Source organism: Trichomycterus rosablanca, chromosome 1 (genome assembly GCF_030014385.1).
Source record: "Trichomycterus rosablanca isolate fTriRos1 chromosome 1, fTriRos1.hap1, whole genome shotgun sequence".
In the NCBI taxonomy this organism is placed as follows: Eukaryota; Metazoa; Chordata; class Actinopteri; order Siluriformes; family Trichomycteridae; genus Trichomycterus; species Trichomycterus rosablanca.
In genome coordinates, this window is record NC_085988.1 from 742,356 (window position 1) to 766,083 (window position 23,728).

The 23,728-nt window shown below is 41.3% G+C and overlaps 1 protein-coding gene across 1 annotated transcript in view; it reads right to left on the minus strand.

The window, feature by feature from the left end:
* Nucleotides 1-1,383: 1,383 nt before the first annotated feature.
* LOC134320735 (4-galactosyl-N-acetylglucosaminide 3-alpha-L-fucosyltransferase 9-like) overlaps nucleotides 1,384-23,728 on the minus strand; it is a 37,242-nt gene continuing 14,897 nt past the window's right edge. Inside the window, exon 2 of the mRNA XM_063002320.1 lies at nucleotides 1,384-2,558. Within this exon, the coding sequence (XP_062858390.1) occupies nucleotides 1,384-2,558 (1,175 nt within the window). The remainder of the gene's footprint in view (nucleotides 2,559-23,728) is intronic.

The window sequence follows — 23,728 nt, forward strand, 5'->3', positions numbered from 1 at the left end:
ACGATGAATGAATGGATGAATAGACTAATGATTAGAACGATGAATGGATGAATAGACTAATTATTAGAACGATGAATGAATGGATGAATAGACTAATTATTAGAACAATGAATGAATGGATGAATAGACTAATTATTAGACCGATGAATGAATGGATGAATAGACTAATTTTTAGAACGATGAATGAATGGATGAATAGACTAATTTTTAGAACGATGAATGAATGGATGAATAGACTAATTATTAGACCGATGAATGAATGGATGAATAGACTAATTTTTAGAACGATGAATGAATGGATGAATAGACTAATTATTAGAACAATGAATGAATGGATGAATAGACTAATTATTAGACCGATGAATGAATGGATGAATAGACTAATGATTAGACCGATGAATGAATGGATGAATAGACTAATTATTAGAACAATGAATGAATGAATGAATAGACTAATTATTAGACCGATGAATGAATGGATGAATAGACTAATTATTATACCGATGAATGAATGGATGAATAGACTAATTATTAGAACAATGAATGAATGAATGAATAGACTAATGATTAGACCGATGAATGAATGGATGAATGGATAATTAGACTAATGATTAGACCGATGAATCATACAACTCAGAGGTCCTTAACCGAGGGGCTGGGACCCACAGACCGGGGTCCAGTTACACTTTATTAAGAAAATCACCAGGCTGTGGTCTACAAGTGGTTTTTAAACATGGGCAAACATTTGATCGGTCCACTTCAGAAGTTCAAAGGTTCGGTCGCTGATGTAGATCCAGGTGAGGAAGCTCCTACCACGTGACACCGGTGACACGAACTCTGCAAGCACTGTCCAGGGAGGCTGGAATTCCTTCTTCTTTCTTGTTCCAGCGTGAGCGAGCTCCATAAAGACGTGAAGAAACTCCAGCGTCCTGCTCCAGAACTCTGACCTCAGCTCTGGGATGAACCCGGAACATCAACTGAGGCTTTCTCGACCAACACGAGTTGGGCAGTGGGCACAAATTCCCATACAAAGTCTTGTGAGAAGCTTCTCAGAACCTGAAAAGATCACACAGACGTCCGGCACGCTCACAATCAGGCGTCCAGATAGTTTTGGCCATCAGGGTGAAGAGATATATCAGCTGAGCTGAACCTGATGGAGCTGGACAGCCAGTTGGTCAACCAGCCTGACCCACCCACCCAGACTAGCGAGAGTAAGAGTAAAACAATAGAACAGGTTTTTACATTTAGCACCAGTTTACACCAAATATGGCCAAAAGTATATGGACAGCACCTGGTTAGTGAGTTCAGGTATTCCAGGGCTTGTTCTGGAGAGTTGAACTTTGACCGAGCCCTGACCTCAACCCCACTGTGGGTAGTGTCATGTCAGCCCCAGTACCATTTATTGAGGTTCTTGAAGACCCGATACTCCTTGTGGCGTTTCACGTGGTCACAAACGCGACAAGCGTTTTCCAGACCGAACACCGTCCCCTGAGCCACGTAGTGCTTCCTCCAGCTGAAGTAGCGCTCATACTCCTCCTGGTTCTGGTCCAGGAACTTCAGACGCTCCGCCAGTTCCCGAGGAGACGGGAAATCGTCCACGTGGATGAAGGAGTCGGCCGGTAGGAACTCCTCGTAGTTCTCTCTGGGCGGGCCGAGAACCACAGGAACCGTGCCGGCCTTCAGAGGATTAAAGAGCTTCTCGGTGAAGTAGTCTTTATAGACGGAGTTCTCGAAGGCCAGGTAGAACTTACAGCTGGGCAGGATGTGTTGATAATCTTTATCCTCGATGTATCTGCTGAAGTGTCGTCCGTACGCCTCCACCTGGATGTGTTTGCTCAGCTGGGTGAAGTACTGCACCCTCCTGAACCTCTCGCTCCAGTTGCTGACGATCCAGCAGACCAGTTTATCTTTGGCCGGGATCTGAAAGGCTTTGTCCTCCTCGGACGCTTCCACGATCTTCCCGTAAGGAACCCAGACGTCCGAATCTCTCCGGAAGTTGGTGGTCAGGTTGAACAGATTATCCGCGCCGGGCAGCGGGCCGGAGTTATCCGGAGACTCCATGTTCAGCCACGCCCATTTCTGACCGGGGGGGCGCGGCATCTCCAGCAGCCTGGGAAGATCTCCGTGGATATCTCTGAGGTGGAACATCACACCGTGAGCTTTATCGTATTGTGTTCGGTCGTCGATGAAAACGCAGCCCGTAACTCCGAACTGTGAACAGGATTCTGCTCTGAACTTAAAGCCAAACGGCCACGCCCAGATCAGGATGATGGTGTCTGAGCCGTGACTCTGCTTCTCTTCTTCTGCTTCCTTGGTCAGTGTTTGTTGTATCAGCGAGCTGAAGCTGGTGTTTACACTCGAGGTGAAGTTCTCCAGGTTCAGAGCAGCCAGACACTTCCTGGTACAAACTTCAGGTGTGGAGGGAGGAACATCAGGACAGGAGAACCAGCTCACGGTCGGCTTGTAGTAGGTGTAGAAGGTCGCTCCGAAACACAGCAGGAGAAAGACGGCCAGCAGGAGATACTGAGAACTTCCTGCTGTAGACATCATCTTCAATCCTGTAGAAGGAAAAGAAAGATTAGTCAGGAGGCACCAACAAGTTACCAACAACACGTCTCCCTCATGGCTAACACCAAACTACAGTTCAGAAAAACATTATGACTTGGAGAATCTACACCCACCCACTTCCATTGACGTAAGGTTCCTAAGTCGATTCTTGGCCACAGGTTGTAGCCTCGACTGAGGAACATCCAGATGCCTTAAAGCCAATTGTGAGAAGTAAGACCCCTCAGCAGGGGGTCTTGGGTTCTTCCTATGGTCTCCATCCAGTGAGACATATCTGAACCCAGATTTTTTTAGAAGAGCCTAATACCAAGACTTATGGCTAACACGTGCTTCTAGCACCTTACTACACACTACAGTTCAGGAAACATCAGTATGGAGATCATCATGCTTGGAGCTCCACCAGATGGTGCACTCCAAACCCTACTGAAGATTTATGCTCCACTAGATGAAACCAAAATTCCAAACATATGATGCTGGTGGCCCAGAAGATTCTTTGGCCCAGAAGATGCTGTTGTGTGAGCAGATGTTCACTGTGATGAACGTCAACAAAACCACCAAAGGTCCCAAGTCCCTAGACACCCTAGACCTGTCCTGAGAACTGCAACAACTGGGGGGTAATTTATATTAGTTCACATCCAATATGCTACTGGCCCTGTTGGTGTTTCTGGGTACACACCAGTATGTGTAGTGTTTGTATGCTGGTTATGTTGGTGTTTCTGACTACACACCAGTATATGTAGTGTTTGTATGCTGGTTATGTTGGTGTTTCTGGGTACACACCAGTATGTGTAGTGTTTGTATGCTGGTTATGTTGGTGTTTCTGACTACACACCAGTATATGTAGTGTTTGTATGCTGGTTATGTTGGTGTTTCTGACTACACACCAGTATATGTAGTGTTTGTATGCTGGTTATGTTGGAGTTTCTGACTACACACCAGTATATGTAGTGTTTGTATGCTGGTTATGTTGGTGTTTCTGACTACACACCAGTATGTGTAGTGTTTGTATGCTGGTTATGTTGGTGTTTCTGGTTACACACCAGTATATGTAGTGTTTGTATGCTGATTATGTTGGTGTTTCTGGGTACACACCAGTATTTGTAGTGTTTGTATGCTGGTTATGTTGGTGTTTCTGGTTTACACGCCAGTACATGTAGTGTTTGCACGCTGGTTATGTTGGTGTTTCTGGGTACACACCAGTATGTGTAGTGTTTGCACGCTGGTTATGTTGGTGTTTCTGGGTACACACCAGTATGTGTAGTGTTTGTATGCTGGTTATGTTGGTGTTTCAGCGTACACACCAGTATGTGTAGTGTTTGTACGCTGGTTATGTTGGTGTTTCTGACTACACACCAGTATGTGTAGTGTTTGTATGCTGGTTATGTTGGTGTTTCTGAGTACACACCAGTATGTGTAGTGTTTGTATGCTGGTTATGTTGGTGTTTCTGAGTACACACCAGTATGTGTAGTGTTTGTATGCTGGGTATGTTGGTGTTTCAGCGTACACACCAGTATGTGTAGTGTTTGTATGCTGGTTATGTTGGTGTTTCAGCGTACACACCAGTATATGTAGTGTTTGTATGCTGGTTATGTTGGTGTTTCTGGGTACACACCAGTATGTGTAGTGTTTGTACGCTGGTTATGTTGGTGTTTCTGATTACACACCAGTATGTGTAGTGTTTGCACGCTGGTTATGTTGGTGTTTCTGGGTACACACCAGTATGTGTAGTGTTTGTATGCTGGTTATGTTGGTGTTTCTGGTTTACACGCCAGTACATGTAGTGTTTGCACGCTGGTTATGTTGGTGTTTCTGGTTTACACGCCAGTACATGTAGTGTTTGCACGCTGGTTATGTTGGTGTTTCTGGGTACACACCAGTATGTGTAGTGTTTGCACGCTGGTTATGTTGGTGTTTCTGGGTACACACCAGTATGTGTAGTGTTTGTATGCTGGTTATGTTGGTGTTTCAGCGTACACACCAGTATGTGTAGTGTTTGTACGCTGGTTATGTTGGTGTTTCTGACTACACACCAGTATGTGTAGTGTTTGTATGCTGGTTATGTTGGTGTTTCTGAGTACACACCAGTATGTGTAGTGTTTGTATGCTGGTTATGTTGGTGTTTCAGCGTACACACCAGTATGTGTAGTGTTTGTATGCTGGTTATGTTGGTGTTTCTGGGTACACACCAGTATGTGTAGTGTTTGTATGCTGGTTATGTTGGTGTTTCTGGTTTACACGCCAGTACATGTAGTGTTTGCACGCTGGTTATGTTGGTGTTTCTGGGTACACACCAGTATGTGTAGTGTTTGCACGCTGGTTATGTTGGTGTTTCTGGGTACACACCAGTATGTGTAGTGTTTGTATGCTGGTTATGTTGGTGTTTCAGCGTACACACCAGTATGTGTAGTGTTTGTACGCTGGTTATGTTGGTGTTTCTGACTACACACCAGTATGTGTAGTGTTTGTATGCTGGTTATGTTGGTGTTTCTGAGTACACACCAGTATGTGTAGTGTTTGTATGCTGGTTATGTTGGTGTTTCTGGGTACACACCAGTATGTGTAGTGTTTGTATGCTGGTTATGTTGGTGTTTCAGCGTACACACCAGTATGTGTAGTGTTTGTATGCTGGTTATGTTGGTGTTTCAGCGTACACACCAGTATATGTAGTGTTTGTATGCTGGTTATGTTGGTGTTTCTGGGTACACACCAGTATGTGTAGTGTTTGTACGCTGGTTATGTTGGTGTTTCTGATTACACACCAGTATGTGTAGTGTTTGCACGCTGGTTATGTTGGTGTTTCTGGGTACACACCAGTATGTGTAGTGTTTGTATGCTGGTTATGTTGGTGTTTCAGCGTACACACCAGTATGTGTAGTGTTTGTATGCTGGTTATGTTGGTGTTTCAGCGTACACACCAGTATGTGTAGTGTTTGCACGCTGGTTATGTTGGTGTTTCTGGGTACACACCAGTATGTGTAGTGTTTGTATGCTGGTTATGTTGGTGTTTCAGCGTACACACCAGTATGTGTAGTGTTTGTATGCTGGTTATGTTGTTGTTTCAGCGTACACACCAGTATATGTAGTGTTTGTATGCTGGTTATGTTGGTGTTTCAGCGTACACACCAGTATATGTAGTGTTTGTGTGCTGGTTATGTTGGTGTTTCAGCGTACACACCAGTATGTGTAGTGTTTGTATGCTGGTTATGTTGGTGTTTCTGGTTACACACCAGTATGTGCAGTGTTTGTATGCTGGTTATGTTGGTGTTTCTGGGTACACACCAGTATGTGTAGTGTTTGTATGCTGGTTATGTTGGTGTTTCTGAGTACACACCAGTATGTGTAGTGTTTGTATGCTGGTTATGTTGGTGTTTCTGGGTACACACCAGTATGTGTAGTGTTTGTGTGCTGGTTATGTTGGTGTTTCAGCGTACACACCAGTATGTGTAGTGTTTGTATGCTGGTTATGTTGGTGTTTCTGGTTACACACCAGTATGTGCAGTGTTTGTATGCTGGTTATGTTGGTGTTTCTGGGTACACACCAGTATGTGTAGTGTTTGTATGCTGGTTATGTTGGTGTTTCTGAGTACACACCAGTATGTGTAGTGTTTGTATGCTGGTTATGTTGGTGTTTCTGGGTACACACCAGTATGTGTAGTGTTTGTATGCTGGTTATGTTGGTGTTTCTGGTTACACACCAGTATGTGTAGTGTTTGTATGCTGGTTATGTTGGTGTTTCTGAGTACACACCAGTATGTGTGGTGTTTGTATGCTGGTTATGTTGGTGTTTCTGGGTACACACCAGTATGTGTAGTGTTTGTATGCTGGTTATGTTGGTTTTTCAGCGTACACACCAGTATGTGTAGTGTTTGTATGCTGGTTATGTTGCTGTTTCTGGTTACACACCAGTATGTGTAGTGTTTGTATGCTGGTTATGTTGGTGTTTCTGGTTACACACCAGTATATGTAGTGTTTGTATGCTGGTTATGTTGGTGTTTCTGGTTACACGCCAGTACATGTAGTGTTTGTATGCTGGTTATGTTGGTGTTTCTGGTTACACGCCAGTACATGTAGTGTTTGTACGCTGGTTATGTTGGTGTTTCTGACTACACACCAGTATGTGTAGTTTTTGTACGCTGGTTATGTTGGTGTTTCTGGTTACACACCAGTATATGTAGTGTTTGTATGCTGGTTATGTTGGTGTTTCAGCGTACACACCAGTATGTGTAGTGTTTGTATGCTGGTTATGTTGGTGTTTCTGGGTACACAACAGTATGTGTAGTGTTTGTATGCTGGTTATGTTGGTGTTTCTGAGTACACACCAGTATGTGTAGTGTTTGTATGCTGGTTATGTGGGTTTTTCAGCGTACACACCAGTATGTGTAGTGTTTGTATGCTGGTTATGTTGGTGTTTCTGGTTACACACCAGTATGTGTAGTGTTTGTATACTGGTTATGTTGGTGTTTCTGGTTACACACCAGTATATGTAGTGTTTGTATGCTGGTTATGTTGGTGTTTCTGGTTACACGCCAGTATGTGTAGTGTTTGTATGCTGATTATGTTGGTGTTTCTGGTTACACGCCAGTATGTGTAGTGTTTGTATGCTAGTTATGTTGGTGTTTCTGACTACACACCAGTATGTGTAGTGTTTGTATGCTAGTTATGTTGGTGTTTCTGACTACACACCAGTATGTGTAGTGTTTGTACGCTGGTTATGTTGGTGTTTCTGACTACACACCAGTATGTGTAGTGTTTGTATGCTGGTTATGTTGGTGTTTCTGACTACACACCAGTATGTGTAGTGTTTGTATGCTGGTTATGTTGGTTTTTCTGGCTACACACCAGTATATGTAGTGTTTGTATGCTGGTTATGTTGGTGTTTCTGGTTACACGCCAGTACATGTAGTGTTTGTATGCTGGTTATGTTGGTGTTTCTGGTTACACACCAGTATGTGTAGTGTTTGTATGCTAGTTATGTTGGTGTTTCTGACTACACACCAGTATGTGTAGTTTTTGTACGCTGGTTATGTTGGTGTTTCTGACTACACACCAGTATGTGTAGTGTTTGTATGCTGGTTATGTTGGTTTTTCTGGCTACACACCAGTATATGTAGTGTTTGTATGCTGGTTATGTTGGTGTTTCTGACTACACACCAGTATGTGTTGTGTTTGTATGCTGGTTATGTTGGTGTTTCTGGCTACACACCAGTATATGTACTGTTTGTATGCTGGTTATGTTTGTGTTTCTGAGTACACACCAGTATATGTTGTGTTTGTATGCTGGTTATGTTGGTGTTTCTGGCTACACACCAGTATGTGTAGTGTTTGTATGCTGGTTATGTTGGTGTTTCTGGCTACACACCAGTATATGTACTGTTTGTATGCTGGTTATGTTGGTGTTTCTGAGTACACACCAGTATATGTTGTGTTTGTATGCTGGTTATGTTGGTGTTTCTGACTACACACCAGTATGTGTAGTGTTTGTATGCTGGTTATGTTGGTTTTTCTGGCTACACACCAGTATATGTAGTGTTTGTATGCTGGTTATGTTGGTGTTTCTGAGTACACACCAGTATGTGTTGTGTTTGTATGCTGGTTATGTTGGTGTTTCTGGCTACACACCAGTATATGTACTGTTTGTATGCTGGTTATGTTGGTGTTTCTGAGTACACACCAGTATATGTTGTGTTTGTATGCTGGTTATGTTGGTTTTTCTGGCTACACACCAGTATATGTAGTGTTTGTATGCTGGTTATGTTGGTGTTTCTGAGTACACACCAGTATATGTTGTGTTTGTATGCTGGTTATGTTGGTGTTTCTGGCTACACACCAGTATATGTACTGTTTGTATGCTGGTTATGTTGGTGTTTCTGAGTACACACCAGTATATGTTGTGTTTGTATGCTGGTTATGTTGGTGTTTCTGGCTACACACCAGTATGTGTAGTGTTTGTATGCTAGTTATGTTGGTGTTTCTGGTTACACACCAGTATGTGTAGTGTTTGTATGCTAGTTATGTTGGTGTTTCTGACTACACACCAGTATGTGTAGTTTTTGTACGCTGGTTATGTTGGTGTTTCTGACTACACACCAGTATGTGTAGTGTTTGTATGCTGGTTATGTTGGTTTTTCTAGCTACACACCAGTATGTGTAGTGTTTGTATGCTGGTTATGTTGGTGTTTCTGGCTACACACCAGTATATGTAGTGTTTGTATGCTGGTTATGTTGGTGTTTCTGACTACACACCAGTATGTGTTGTGTTTGTATGCTGGTTATGTTGGTGTTTCTGACTACACACCAGTATGTGTAGTGTTTGTATGCTGGTTATGTTGGTTTTTCTGGCTACACACCAGTATGTGTAGTGTTTGTATGCTGGTTATGTTGGTTTTTCTGGCTACACACCAGTATATGTAGTGTTTGTATGCTGGTTATGTTGGTGTTTCTGAGTACACACCAGTATATGTTGTGTTTGTATGCTGGTTATGTTGGTGTTTCTGACTACACACCAGTATGTGTAGTGTTTGTATGCTGGTTATGTTGGTTTTTCTGGCTACACACCAGTATATGTAGTGTTTGTATGCTGGTTATGTTGGTGTTTCTGAGTACACACCAGTATATGTTGTGTTTGTATGCTGGTTATGTTGGTGTTTCTGGCTACACACCAGTATATGTACTGTTTGTATGCTGGTTATGTTGGTGTTTCTGAGTACACACCAGTATATGTTGTGTTTGTATGCTGGTTATGTTGGTGTTTCTGGCTACACACCAGTATGTGTAGTGTTTGTATGCTAGTTATGTTGGTGTTTCTGGTTACACACCAGTATGTGTAGTGTTTGTATGCTAGTTATGTTGGTGTTTCTGACTACACACCAGTATGTGTAGTTTTTGTACGCTGGTTATGTTGGTGTTTCTGACTACACACCAGTATGTGTAGTGTTTGTATGCTGGTTATGTTGGTTTTTCTAGCTACACACCAGTATGTGTAGTGTTTGTATGCTGGTTATGTTGGTGTTTCTGGTTACACGCCAGTATGTGTAGTGTTTGTATGCTGGTTATGTTGGTTTTTCTGGCTACACACCAGTATGTGTAGTGTTTGTATGCTAGTTATGTTGGTGTTTCTGACTACACACCAGTATGTGTAGTTTTTGTAAGCTGGTTATGTTGCTGTTTCTGACTACACACCAGTATGTGTAGTGTTTGTATGCTGGTTATGTTGGTGTTTCTGACTACACACCAGTATGTGTAGTTTTTGTACGCTGGTTATGTTGGTGTTTCTGACTACACACCAGTATGTGTAGTGTTTGTATGCTGGTTATGTTGGTTTTTCTAGCTACACACCAGTATGTGTAGTGTTTGTATGCTGGTTATGTTGGTGTTTCTGGGTACACACCAGTATGTGTAGTGTTTGTATGCTGGTTATGTTGGTGTTTCTGGTTACACACCAGTATGTGTAGTGTTTGTATGCTGGTTATGTTGGTGTTTCTGGTTACACACCAGTATGTGTAGTGTTTGTATGCTGGTTATGTTGGTGTTTCTGAGTACACACCAGTATGTGTAGTGTTTGTATGCTGGTTTTGTGGGTTTTTCAGCGTACACACCAGTATGTGTAGTGTTTGTATGCTGGTTATGTTAGTGTTTCTGGTTACACACCAGTATGTGTAGTGTTTGTATGCTGGTTATGTTGGTGTTTCTGGTAACACACCAGTATGTGTAGTGTTTGTATGCTGGTTATGTTGGTGTTTCTGAGTACACACCAGTATGTGTAGTGTTTGTATGCTGGTTATGTGGGTTTTTCAGCGTACACACCAGTATGTGTAGTGTTTGTATACTGGTTATGTTGGTGTTTCTGGTTACACACTAGTATATGTAGTGTTTGTATGTTGGTTATGTTGGTGTTTCTGACTACACGCCAGTACATGTAGTGTTTGTATGCTGGTTATGTTGGTGTTTCTGACTACACACCAGTATGTGTAGTGTTTGTATGCTGGTTATGTTGGTGTTTCTGGTTACACACCAGTATGTGTAGTGTTTGTATACTGGTTATGTTGGTGTTTCTGGTTACACACCAGTATATGTAGTGTTTGTATGCTGGTTTTGTTGGTGTTTCTGGTTACACGCCAGTATGTGTAGTGTTTGTATGCTGATTATGTTGGTGTTTCTGGTTACACGCCAGTATGTGTAGTGTTTGTATGCTAGTTATGTTGGTGTTTCTGACTACACACCAGTATGTGTAGTGTTTGTATGCTAGTTATGTTGGTGTTTCTGACTACACACCAGTATGTGTAGTGTTTGTACGCTGGTTATGTTGGTGTTTCTGACTACACACCAGTATGTGTAGTGTTTGTATGCTAGTTATGTTGGTGGTTCTGACTACACACCAGTATGTGTAGTGCTTGTATGCTGGTTATGTTGGTGTTTCTGACTACACACCAGTATGTGTAGTGTTTGTATGCTGGTTATGTTGGTTTTTCTGGCTACACACCAGTATATGTAGTGTTTGTATGCTGGTTATGTTGGTGTTTCTGGTTACACGCCAGTACATGTAGTGTTTGTATGCTGGTTATGTTGGTGTTTCTGGTTACACACCAGTATGTGTAGTGTTTGTATGCTAGTTATGTTGGTGTTTCTGACTACACACCAGTATGTGTAGTGTTTGTATGCTGGTTATGTTGGTGTTTCTGGTTACACACCAGTATGTGTAGTGTTTGTATGCTGGTTATGTTGGTGTTTCTGGGTACACACCAGTATGTGTAGTGTTTGTGTGCTGGTTATGTTGGTGTTTCAGCGTACACACCAGTATGTGTAGTGTTTGTATGCTGGTTATGTTGGTGTTTCTGGTTACACACCAGTATGTGTAGTGTTTGTATGCTGGTTATGTTGGTGTTTCTGGGTACACACCAGTATGTGTAGTGTTTGTATGCTGGTTATGTTGGTGTTTCTGAGTACACACCAGTATGTGTAGTGTTTGTATGCTGGTTATGTTGGTGTTTCTGGGTACACACCAGTATGTGTAGTGTTTGTATGCTGATTATGTTGGTGTTTCGGGTTACACACCAGTATGTGTAGTGTTTGTATGCTGGTTATGTTGGTGTTTCTGGTTACACGCCAGTACATGTAGTGTTTGTATGCTGGTTATGTTGGTGTTTCTGGTTACACGCCAGTACATGTAGTGTTTGTACGCTGGTTATGTTGGTGTTTCTGACTACACACCAGTATGTGTAGTGTTTGTATGCTGGTTATGTTGGTGTTTCTGGTTACACACCAGTATGTGTAGTTTTTGTACGCTGGTTATGTTGGTGTTTCTGGTTACACACCAGTATATGTAGTGTTTGTATGCTGGTTATGTTGGTGTTTCAGCGTACACACCAGTATGTGTAGTGTTTGTATGCTGGTTATGTTGGTGTTTCTGGGTACACACCAGTATGTGTAGTGTTTGTATGCTGGTTATGTTGGTGTTTCTAAGTACACACCAGTATATGTAGTGTTTGTATGCTGATTATGTTGGTGTTTCGGGTTACACGCCAGTATGTGTAGTGTTTGTATGCTAGTTATGTTGGTGTTTCTGACTACACACCAGTATGTGTAGTTTTTGTACGCTGGTTATGTTGGTGTTTCTGGTTACACACCAGTATATGTAGTGTTTGTATGCTGGTTATGTTGGTGTTTCAGCGTACACACCAGTATGTGTAGTGTTTGTATGCTGGTTATGTTGGTGTTTCTGGGTACACAACAGTATGTGTAGTGTTTGTATGCTGGTTATGTTGGTGTTTCTGAGTACACACCAGTATGTGTAGTGTTTGTATGCTGGTTATGTGGGTTTTTCAGCGTACACACCAGTATGTGTAGTGTTTGTATGCTGGTTATGTTGGTGTTTCTGGTTACACACCAGTATGTGTAGTGTTTGTATACTGGTTATGTTGGTGTTTCTGGTTACACACCAGTATATGTAGTGTTTGTATGCTGGTTATGTTGGTGTTTCTGGTTACACGCCAGTATGTGTAGTGTTTGTATGCTGATTATGTTGGTGTTTCTGGTTACACGCCAGTATGTGTAGTGTTTGTATGCTAGTTATGTTGGTGTTTCTGACTACACACCAGTATGTGTAGTGTTTGTATGCTAGTTATGTTGGTGTTTCTGACTACACACCAGTATGTGTAGTGTTTGTACGCTGGTTATGTTGGTGTTTCTGACTACACATCAGTATGTGTAGTGTTTGTATGCTGGTTATGTTGGTGTTTCTGACTACACACCAGTATGTGTAGTGTTTGTATGCTGGTTATGTTGGTTTTTCTGGCTACACACCAGTATATGTAGTGTTTGTATGCTGGTTATGTTGGTGTTTCTGGGTACACACCAGTATGTGTAGTTTTTGTACGCTGGTTATGTTGGTGTTTCTGACTACACACCAGTATGTGTAGTGTTTGTATGCTGGTTATGTTGGTGTTTCTGAGTACACACCAGTATGTGTAGTGTTTGTATGCTGGTTTTGTGGGTTTTTCAGCGTACACACCAGTATGTGTAGTGTTTGTATGCTGGTTATGTTAGTGTTTCTGGTTACACACCAGTATGTGTAGTGTTTGTATGCTGGTTATGTTGGTGTTTCTGGTAACACACCAGTATGTGTAGTGTTTGTATGCTGGTTATGTTGGTGTTTCTGAGTACACACCAGTATGTGTAGTGTTTGTATGCTGGTTATGTGGGTTTTTCAGCGTACACACCAGTATGTGTAGTGTTTGTATACTGGTTATGTTGGTGTTTCTGGTTACACACTAGTATATGTAGTGTTTGTATGTTGGTTATGTTGGTGTTTCTGGGTACACAACAGTATGTGTAGTGTTTGTATGCTGGTTATGTTGGTGTTTCTGACTACACACCAGTATGTGTAGTGTTTGTATGCTGGTTATGTTGGTGTTTCTGGTTACACACCAGTATGTGTAGTGTTTGTATACTGGTTATGTTGGTGTTTCTGGTTACACACCAGTATATGTAGTGTTTGTATGCTGGTTTTGTTGGTGTTTCTGGTTACACGCCAGTATGTGTAGTGTTTGTATGCTGATTATGTTGGTGTTTCTGGTTACACGCCAGTATGTGTAGTGTTTGTATGCTAGTTATGTTGGTGTTTCTGACTACACACCAGTATGTGTAGTGTTTGTATGCTAGTTATGTTGGTGTTTCTGACTACACACCAGTATGTGTAGTGTTTGTACGCTGGTTATGTTGGTGTTTCTGACTACACACCAGTATGTGTAGTGTTTGTATGCTAGTTATGTTGGTGGTTCTGACTACACACCAGTATGTGTAGTGCTTGTATGCTGGTTATGTTGGTGTTTCTGACTACACACCAGTATGTGTAGTGTTTGTATGCTGGTTATGTTGGTTTTTCTGGCTACACACCAGTATATGTAGTGTTTGTATGCTGGTTATGTTGGTGTTTCTGGTTACACGCCAGTACATGTAGTGTTTGTATGCTGGTTATGTTGGTGTTTCTGGTTACACACCAGTATGTGTAGTGTTTGTATGCTAGTTATGTTGGTGTTTCTGACTACACACCAGTATGTGTAGTGTTTGTATGCTGGTTATGTTGGTGTTTCTGGTTACACACCAGTATGTGTAGTGTTTGTATGCTGGTTATGTTGGTGTTTCTGGGTACACACCAGTATGTGTAGTGTTTGTGTGCTGGTTATGTTGGTGTTTCAGCGTACACACCAGTATGTGTAGTGTTTGTATGCTGGTTATGTTGGTGTTTCTGGTTACACACCAGTATGTGTAGTGTTTGTATGCTGGTTATGTTGGTGTTTCTGGGTACACACCAGTATGTGTAGTGTTTGTATGCTGGTTATGTTGGTGTTTCTGAGTACACACCAGTATGTGTAGTGTTTGTATGCTGGTTATGTTGGTGTTTCTGGGTACACACCAGTATGTGTAGTGTTTGTATGCTGATTATGTTGGTGTTTCGGGTTACACACCAGTATGTGTAGTGTTTGTATGCTGGTTATGTTGGTGTTTCTGGTTACACGCCAGTACATGTAGTGTTTGTATGCTGGTTATGTTGGTGTTTCTGGTTACACGCCAGTACATGTAGTGTTTGTACGCTGGTTATGTTGGTGTTTCTGACTACACACCAGTATGTGTAGTGTTTGTATGCTGGTTATGTTGGTGTTTCTGGTTACACACCAGTATGTGTAGTTTTTGTACGCTGGTTATGTTGGTGTTTCTGGTTACACACCAGTATATGTAGTGTTTGTATGCTGGTTATGTTGGTGTTTCAGCGTACACACCAGTATGTGTAGTGTTTGTATGCTGGTTATGTTGGTGTTTCTGGGTACACACCAGTATGTGTAGTGTTTGTATGCTGGTTATGTTGGTGTTTCTAAGTACACACCAGTATATGTAGTGTTTGTATGCTGATTATGTTGGTGTTTCGGGTTACACGCCAGTATGTGTAGTGTTTGTATGCTAGTTATGTTGGTGTTTCTGACTACACACCAGTATGTGTAGTTTTTGTACGCTGGTTATGTTGGTGTTTCTGGTTACACACCAGTATATGTAGTGTTTGTATGCTGGTTATGTTGGTGTTTCAGCGTACACACCAGTATGTGTAGTGTTTGTATGCTGGTTATGTTGGTGTTTCTGGGTACACAACAGTATGTGTAGTGTTTGTATGCTGGTTATGTTGGTGTTTCTGAGTACACACCAGTATGTGTAGTGTTTGTATGCTGGTTATGTGGGTTTTTCAGCGTACACACCAGTATGTGTAGTGTTTGTATGCTGGTTATGTTGGTGTTTCTGGTTACACACCAGTATGTGTAGTGTTTGTATACTGGTTATGTTGGTGTTTCTGGTTACACACCAGTATATGTAGTGTTTGTATGCTGGTTATGTTGGTGTTTCTGGTTACACGCCAGTATGTGTAGTGTTTGTATGCTGATTATGTTGGTGTTTCTGGTTACACGCCAGTATGTGTAGTGTTTGTATGCTAGTTATGTTGGTGTTTCTGACTACACACCAGTATGTGTAGTGTTTGTATGCTAGTTATGTTGGTGTTTCTGACTACACACCAGTATGTGTAGTGTTTGTACGCTGGTTATGTTGGTGTTTCTGACTACACACCAGTATGTGTAGTGTTTGTATGCTGGTTATGTTGGTGTTTCTGACTACACACCAGTATGTGTAGTGTTTGTATGCTGGTTATGTTGGTTTTTCTGGCTACACACCAGTATATGTAGTGTTTGTATGCTGGTTATGTTGGTGTTTCTGGTTACACGCCAGTACATGTAGTGTTTGTATGCTGGTTATGTTGGTGTTTCTGGTTACACACCAGTATGTGTATTGTTTGTATGCTAGTTATGTTGGTGTTTCTGACTACACACCAGTATGTGTAGTTTTTGTACGCTGGTTATGTTGGTGTTTCTGACTACACACCAGTATGTGTAGTGTTTGTATGCTGGTTATGTTGGTTTTTCTGGCTACACACCAGTATATGTAGTGTTTGTATGCTGGTTATGTTGGTGTTTCTGACTACACACCAGTATATGTACTGTTTGTATGCTGGTTATGTTGGTGTTTCTGAGTACACACCAGTATATGTTGTGTTTGTATGCTGGTTATGTTGGTGTTTCTGGCTACACAGCAGTATATGTACTGTTTGTATGCTGGTTATGTTGGTGTTTCTGAGTACACACCAGTATATGTAGTGTTTGTATGCTGGTTATGTTGGTGTTTCTGAGTACACACCAGTATATGTTGTGTTTGTATGCTGGTTATGTTGGTGTTTCTGGCTACACAGCAGTATATGTACTGTTTGTATGCTGGTTATGTTGGTGTTTCTGAGTACACACCAGTATATGTAGTGTTTGTATGCTGGTTATGTTGGTGTTTCTGACTACACACCAGTATATGTACTGTTTGTATGCTGGTTATGTTGGTGTTTCTGAGTACACACCAGTATATGTTGTGTTTGTATGCTGGTTATGTTGGTGTTTCTGACTACACACCAGTATATGTACTGTTTGTATGCTGGTTATGTTGGTGTTTCTGAGTACACACCAGTATATGTAGTGTTTGTATGCTGGTTATGTTGGTGTTTCTGAGTACACACCAGTATATGTTGTGTTTGTATGCTGGTTATGTTGGTGTTTCTGGCTACACACCAGTATGTGTAGTGTTTGTATGCTAGTTATGTTGGTGTTTCTGGTTACACACCAGTATGTGTAGTGTTTGTATGCTAGTTATGTTGGTGTTTCTGACTACACACCAGTATGTGTAGTTTTTGTACGCTGGTTATGTTGGTGTTTCTGACTACACACCAGTATGTGTAGTGTTTGTATGCTGGTTATGTTGGTTTTTCTAGCTACACACCAGTATGTGTAGTGTTTGTATGCTGGTTATGTTGGTGTTTCTGGGTACACACCAGTATATGTAGTGTTTGTATGCTGGTTATGTTGGTGTTTCTGGTTACACGCCAGTATGTGTAGTGTTTGTATGCTGGTTATGTTGGTTTTTCTGGCTACACACCAGTATGTGTAGTGTTTGTATGCTAGTTATGTTGGTGTTTCTGACTACACACCAGTATGTGTAGTTTTTGTAAGCTGGTTATGTTGCTGTTTCTGACTACACACCAGTATGTGTAGTGTTTGTATGCTGGTTATGTTGGTTTTTCTTGTTACACACCAGTATGTGTAGTGTTTGTATGCTAGTTATGTTGGTGTTTCTGGTTACACACCAGTATGTGTAGTGTTTGTATGCTAGTTATGTTGGTGTTTCTGACTACACACCAGTATGTGTAGTTTTTGTACGCTGGTTATGTTGGTGTTTCTGACTACACACCAGTATGTGTAGTGTTTGTATGCTCGTTATGTTGGTTTTTCTAGCTACACACCAGTATGTGTAGTGTTTGTATGCTGGTTATGTTGGTGTTTCTGGGTACACACCAGTATGTGTAGTTTTTGTACGCTGGTTATGTTGGTGTTTCTGACTACACACCAGTATGTGTAGTGTTTGTATGCTGGTTATGTTGGTGTTTCTGGTTACACACCAGTATGTGTAGTGTTTGTATGCTGGTTATGTTGGTGTTTCTGGTTACACACCAGTATGTGTAGTGTTTGTATGCTGGTTATGTTGGTGTTTCTGAGTACACACCAGTATGTGTAGTGTTTGTATGCTGGTTTTGTGGGTTTTTCAGCGTACACACCAGTATGTGTAGTGTTTGTATGCTGGTTATGTTAGTGTTTCTGGTTACACACCAGTATGTGTAGTGTTTGTATGCTAGTTATGTTGGTGTTTCTGGTAACACACCAGTATGTGTAGTGTTTGTATGCTGGTTATGTTGGTGTTTCTGAGTACACACCAGTATGTGTAGTGTTTGTATGCTGGTTATGTGGGTTTTTCAGCGTACACACCAGTATGTGTAGTGTTTGTATACTGGTTATGTTGGTGTTTCTGGTTACACACTAGTATATGTAGTGTTTGTATGTTGGTTATGTTGGTGTTTCTGACTACACACCAGTATGTGTAGTGTTTGTATGCTGGTTATGTTGGTGTTTCTGGTTACACACCAGTATGTGTAGTGTTTGTATACTGGTTATGTTGGTGTTTCTGGTTACACACCAGTATATGTAGTGTTTGTATGCTGGTTTTGTTGGTGTTTCTGGTTACACGCCAGTATGTGTAGTGTTTGTATGCTGATTATGTTGGTGTTTCTGGTTACACGCCAGTATGTGTAGTGTTTGTATGCTAGTTATGTTGGTGTTTCTGACTACACACCAGTATGTGTAGTGTTTGTATGCTAGTTATGTTGGTGTTTCTGACTACACACCAGTATGTGTAGTGTTTGTACGCTGGTTATGTTGGTGTTTCTGACTACACACCAGTATGTGTAGTGTTTGTATGCTAGTTATGTTGGTGGTTCTGACTACACACCAGTATGTGTAGTGCTTGTATGCTGGTTATGTTGGTGTTTCTGACTACACACCAGTATGTGTAGTGTTTGTATGCTGGTTATGTTGGTTTTTCTGGCTACACACCAGTATATGTAGTGTTTGTATGCTGGTTATGTTGGTGTTTCTGGTTACACGCCAGTACATGTAGTGTTTGTATGCTGGTTATGTTGGTGTTTCTGGTTACACACCAGTATGTGTAGTGTTTGTATGCTAGTTATGTTGGTGTTTCTGACTACACACCAGTATGTGTAGTGTTTGTATGCTGGTTATGTTGGTGTTTCTGGTTACACACCAGTATGTGTAGTGTTTGTATGCTGGTTATGTTGGTGTTTCTGGGTACACACCAGTATGTGTAGTGTTTGTGTGCTGGTTATGTTGGTGTTTCAGCGTACACACCAGTATGTGTAGTGTTTGTATGCTGGTTATGTTGGTGTTTCTGGTTACACACCAGTATGTGTAGTGTTTGTATGCTGGTTATGTTGGTGTTTCTGGGTACACACCAGTATGTGTAGTGTTTGTATGCTGGTTATGTTGGTGTTTCTGAGTACACACCAGTATGTGTAGTGTTTGTATGCTGGTTATGTTGGTGTTTCTGGGTACACACCAGTATGTGTAGTGTTTGTATGCTGGTTATGTTGGTGTTTCTGAGTACACACCAGTATGTGTAGTGTTTGTATGCTGGTTATGTTGGTGTTTCTGGTTACACACCAGTATGTGTAGTGTTTGTATGCTGGTTATGTTGGTGTTTCTGGGTACACACCAGTATGTGTAGTGTTTGTATGCTGATTATGTTGGTGTTTCGGGTTACACACCAGTATGTGTAGTGTTTGTATGCTGGTTATGTTGGTGTTTCTGGTTACACGCCAGTACATGTAGTGTTTGTATGCTGGTTATGTTGGTGTTTCTGGTTACACGCCAGTACATGTAGTGTTTGTACGCTGGTTATGTTGGTGTTTCTGACTACACACCAGTATGTGTAGTGTTTGTATGCTGGTTATGTTGGTGTTTCTGGTTACACACCAGTATGTGTAGTTTTTGTACGCTGGTTATGTTGGTGTTTCTGGTTACACACCAGTATATGTATTGTTTGTATGCTGGTTATGTTGGTGTTTCAGCGTACACACCAGTATGTGTAGTGTTTGTATGCTGGTTATGTTGGTGTTTCTGGGTACACACCAGTATGTGTAGTGTTTGTATGCTGGTTATGTTGGTGTTTCTAAGTACACACCAGTATGTTTAGTGTTTGTATGCTGGTTATGTGGGTTTTTCAGCGTACACACCAGTATGTGTAGTGTTTGTATACTGGTTATGTTGGTGTTTCTGGTTACACACCAGTATATGTAGTGTTTGTATGCTGGTTATGTTGGTGTTTCTGGTTACACGCCAGTATGTGTAGTGTTTGTATGCTGATTATGTTGGTGTTTCGGGTTACACGCCAGTATGTGTAGTGTTTGTATGCTAGTTATGTTGGTGTTTCTGACTACACACCAGTATGTGTAGTGTTTGTATGCTAGTTATGTTGGTGTTTCTGACTACACACCAGTATGTGTAGTGTTTGTATGCTAGTTATGTTGGTGTTTCTGACTACACACCAGTATGTGTAGTGTTTGTATGCTGGTTATGTTGGTGTTTCTGACTACAGACCAGTATGTGTAGTGTTTGTATGCTGGTTATGTTGGTTTTTCTGGCTACACACCAGTATATGTACTGTTTGTATGCTGGTTATGTTGGTGTTTCTGGTTACACGCCAGTACATGTAGTGTTTGTATGCTGGTTATGTTGGTGTTTCTGGTTACACACCAGTATGTGTAGTGTTTGTATGCTAGTTATGTTGGTGTTTCTGACTACACACCAGTATGTGTAGTTTTTGTACGCTGGTTAAGTTGGTGTTTCTGACTACACACCAGTATGTGTAGTGTTTGTATGCTGGTTATGTTGGTTTTTCTGGCTACACACCAGTACATGTAGTGTTTGTATGCTAGTTATGTTGGTTTTTCTGGCTACACACCAGTATATGTAGTGTTTGTATGCTGGTTATGTTGGTGTTTCTGGGTACACACCAGTACATGTAGTGTTTGTATGCTGGTTATGTTGCTTTTTCTGGCTACACACCAGTACATGTAGTGTTTGTATGCTGGTTATGTTGGTGTTTCTGGTTACACGCCAGTACATGTAGTGTTTGTACGCTGGTTATGTTGGTGTTTCTGGTTACACGCCAGTACATGTAGTGTTTGTATGCTGGTTATGTTGGTGTTTCTGGTTACACGCCAGTACATGTAGTGTTTGTACGCTGGTTATGTTGGTGTTTCTGACTACACACCAGTATGTGTAGTTTTTGTACGCTGGTTATGTTGGTGTTTCTGGTTACACACCAGTATATGTAGTGTTTGTATGCTGGTTATGTTGGTGTTTCAGCGTACACACCAGTATGTGTAGTGTTTGTATGCTGGTTATGTTGGTGTTTCTGGCTACACACCAGTATATGTACTGTTTGTATGCTGGTTATGTTGGTGTTTCTGGTTACACGCCAGTACATGTAGTGTTTGTATGCTGGTTATGTTGGTGTTTCTGGTTACACACCAGTATGTGTAGTGTTTGTATGCTAGTTATGTTGGTGTTTCTGACTACACACCAGTATGTGTAGTTTTTGTACGCTGGTTAAGTTGGTGTTTCTGACTACACACCAGTATGTGTAGTGTTTGTATGCTGGTTATGTTGGTTTTTCTGGCTACACACCAGTACATGTAGTGTTTGTATGCTGGTTATGTTGGTGTTTCTGGTTACACGCCAGTACATGTAGTGTTCGTATGCTGGTTATGTTGGTGTTTCTGGGTACACACCAGTATGTGTAGTGTTTGTACGCTGGTTATGTTGGTGTTTCTGACTACACACCAGTATGTGTAGTTTTTGTACGCTGGTTAAGTTGGTGTTTCTGACTACACACCAGTATGTGTAGTGTTTGTATGCTGGTTATGTTGGTGTTTCTGGTTACACACCAGTATGTGTAGTGTTTGTACGCTGGTTATGTTGGTGTTTCTGACTACACACCAGTATGTGTAGTTTTTGTACGCTGGTTATGTTGGTGTTTCTGTTTACACGCCAGTACATGTAGTGTTTGTATGCTGGTTATGTTGGTGTTTCTGGTTAAACGCCAGTACATGTAGTGGTTGTACGCTGGTTATGTTGGTGTTTCTGACTACACACCAGTATGTGTAGTTTTTGTACGCTGGTTATGTTGGTGTTTCTGGTTACACACCAGTATATGTAGTGTTTGTATGCTGGTTATGTTGGTGTTTCAGCGTACACACCAGTATGTGTAGTGTTTGTATGCTGGTTATGTTGGTGTTTCTGGGTACACACCAGTATGTGTAGTGTTTGTATGCTGGTTATGTTGGTGTTTCTGAGTACACACCAGTATGTGTAGTGTTTGTATGCTGGTTATGTGTGTTTTTCAGCGTACACACCAGTATGTGTAGTGTTTGTATACTGGTTATGTTGGTGTTTCTGGTTACACACCAGTATGTGTAGTGTTTGTATACTGGTTATGTTGGTGTTTCTGGTTACACACCAGTATATGTAGTGTTTGTATGCTGGTTATGTTGGTGTTTCTGGTTACACGCCAGTATGTGTAGTGTTTGTATGCTGATTATGTTGGTGTTTTGGGTTACACGCCAGTATGTGTAGTGTTTGTATGCTAGTTATGTTGGTGTTTCTGACTACACACCAGTATGTGTAGTGTTTGTATGCTAGTTATGTTGGTGTTTCTGACTACACACCAGTATGTGTAGTGTTTGTACGCTGGTTATGTTGGTGTTTCTGACTACACACCAGTATGTGTAGTGTTTGTATACTGGTTATGTTGGTGTTTCTGGTTACACACCAGTATATGTAGTGTTTGTATGCTGGTTATGTTGGTGTTTCTGGTTACACGCCAGTATGTGTAGTGTTTGTATGCTGATTATGTTGGTGTTTTGGGTTACACGCCAGTATGTGTAGTGTTTGTATGCTAGTTATGTTGGTGTTTCTGACTACACACCAGTATGTGTAGTGTTTGTATGCTAGTTATGTTGGTGTTTCTGACTACACACCAGTATGTGTAGTGTTTGTACGCTGGTTATGTTGGTGTTTCTGACTACACACCAGTATGTGTAGTGTTTGTATGCTGGTTATGTTGGTTTTTCTGGCTACACACCAGTATATGTAGTGTTTGTATGCTGGTTATGTTGGTTTTTCTGGCTACACACCAGTATATGTACTGTTTGTATGCTGGTTATGTTGGTGTTTCTGGTTACACGCCAGTACATGTAGTGTTTGTATGCTAGTTATGTTGGTGTTTCTGACTACACACCAGTATGTGTAGTTTTTATACGCTGGTTATGTTGGTGTTTCTGACTACACACCAGTATATGTAGTGTTTGTATGCTGGTTATGTTGGTGTTTCTGACTACACACCAGTATATGTACTGTTTGTTTGCTGGTTATGTTGGTGTTTCTGAGTACACACCAGTACATGTAGTGTTTGTACGCTGGTTATGTTGGTGTTTCAGCGTACACACCAGTATGTGTAGTGTTTGTATGCTGGTTATGTTGGTGTTTCTGACTACACACCAGTATATGTACTGTTTGTTTGCTGGTTATGTTGGTGTTTCAGCGTACACACCAGTATGTGTAGTGTTTGTATGCTGGTTATGTTGGTGTTTCTGGCTACACACCAGTATATGTAGTGTTTGTATGCTGGTTATGTTGGTGTTTCTGGTTACACGCCAGTACATGTAGTGTTTGTATGCTGGTTATGTTGGTTTTTCTGGCTACACACCAGTATGTGTAGTGTTTGTATGCTAGTTATGTTGGTGTTTCTGACTACACACCAGTATGTGTAGTTTTTGTAAGCTGGTTATGTTGGTGTTTCTGACTACACACCAGTATGTGTAGTGTTTGTATGCTGGTTATGTTGGTTTTTCTGGTTACACACCAGTATGTGTAGTGTTTGTATGCTAGTTATGTTGGTGTTTCTGGTTACACACCAGTATATGTAGTGTTTGTATGCTAGTTATGTTGGTGTTTCTGACTACACACCAGTATGTGTAGTTTTTGTACGCTGGTTATGTTGGTGTTTCTGACTACACACCAGTATGTGTAGTGTTTGTATGCTAGTTATGTTGGTGTTTCTGACTACACACCAGTATGTGTAGTTTTTATACGCTGGTTATGTTGGTGTTTCTGACTA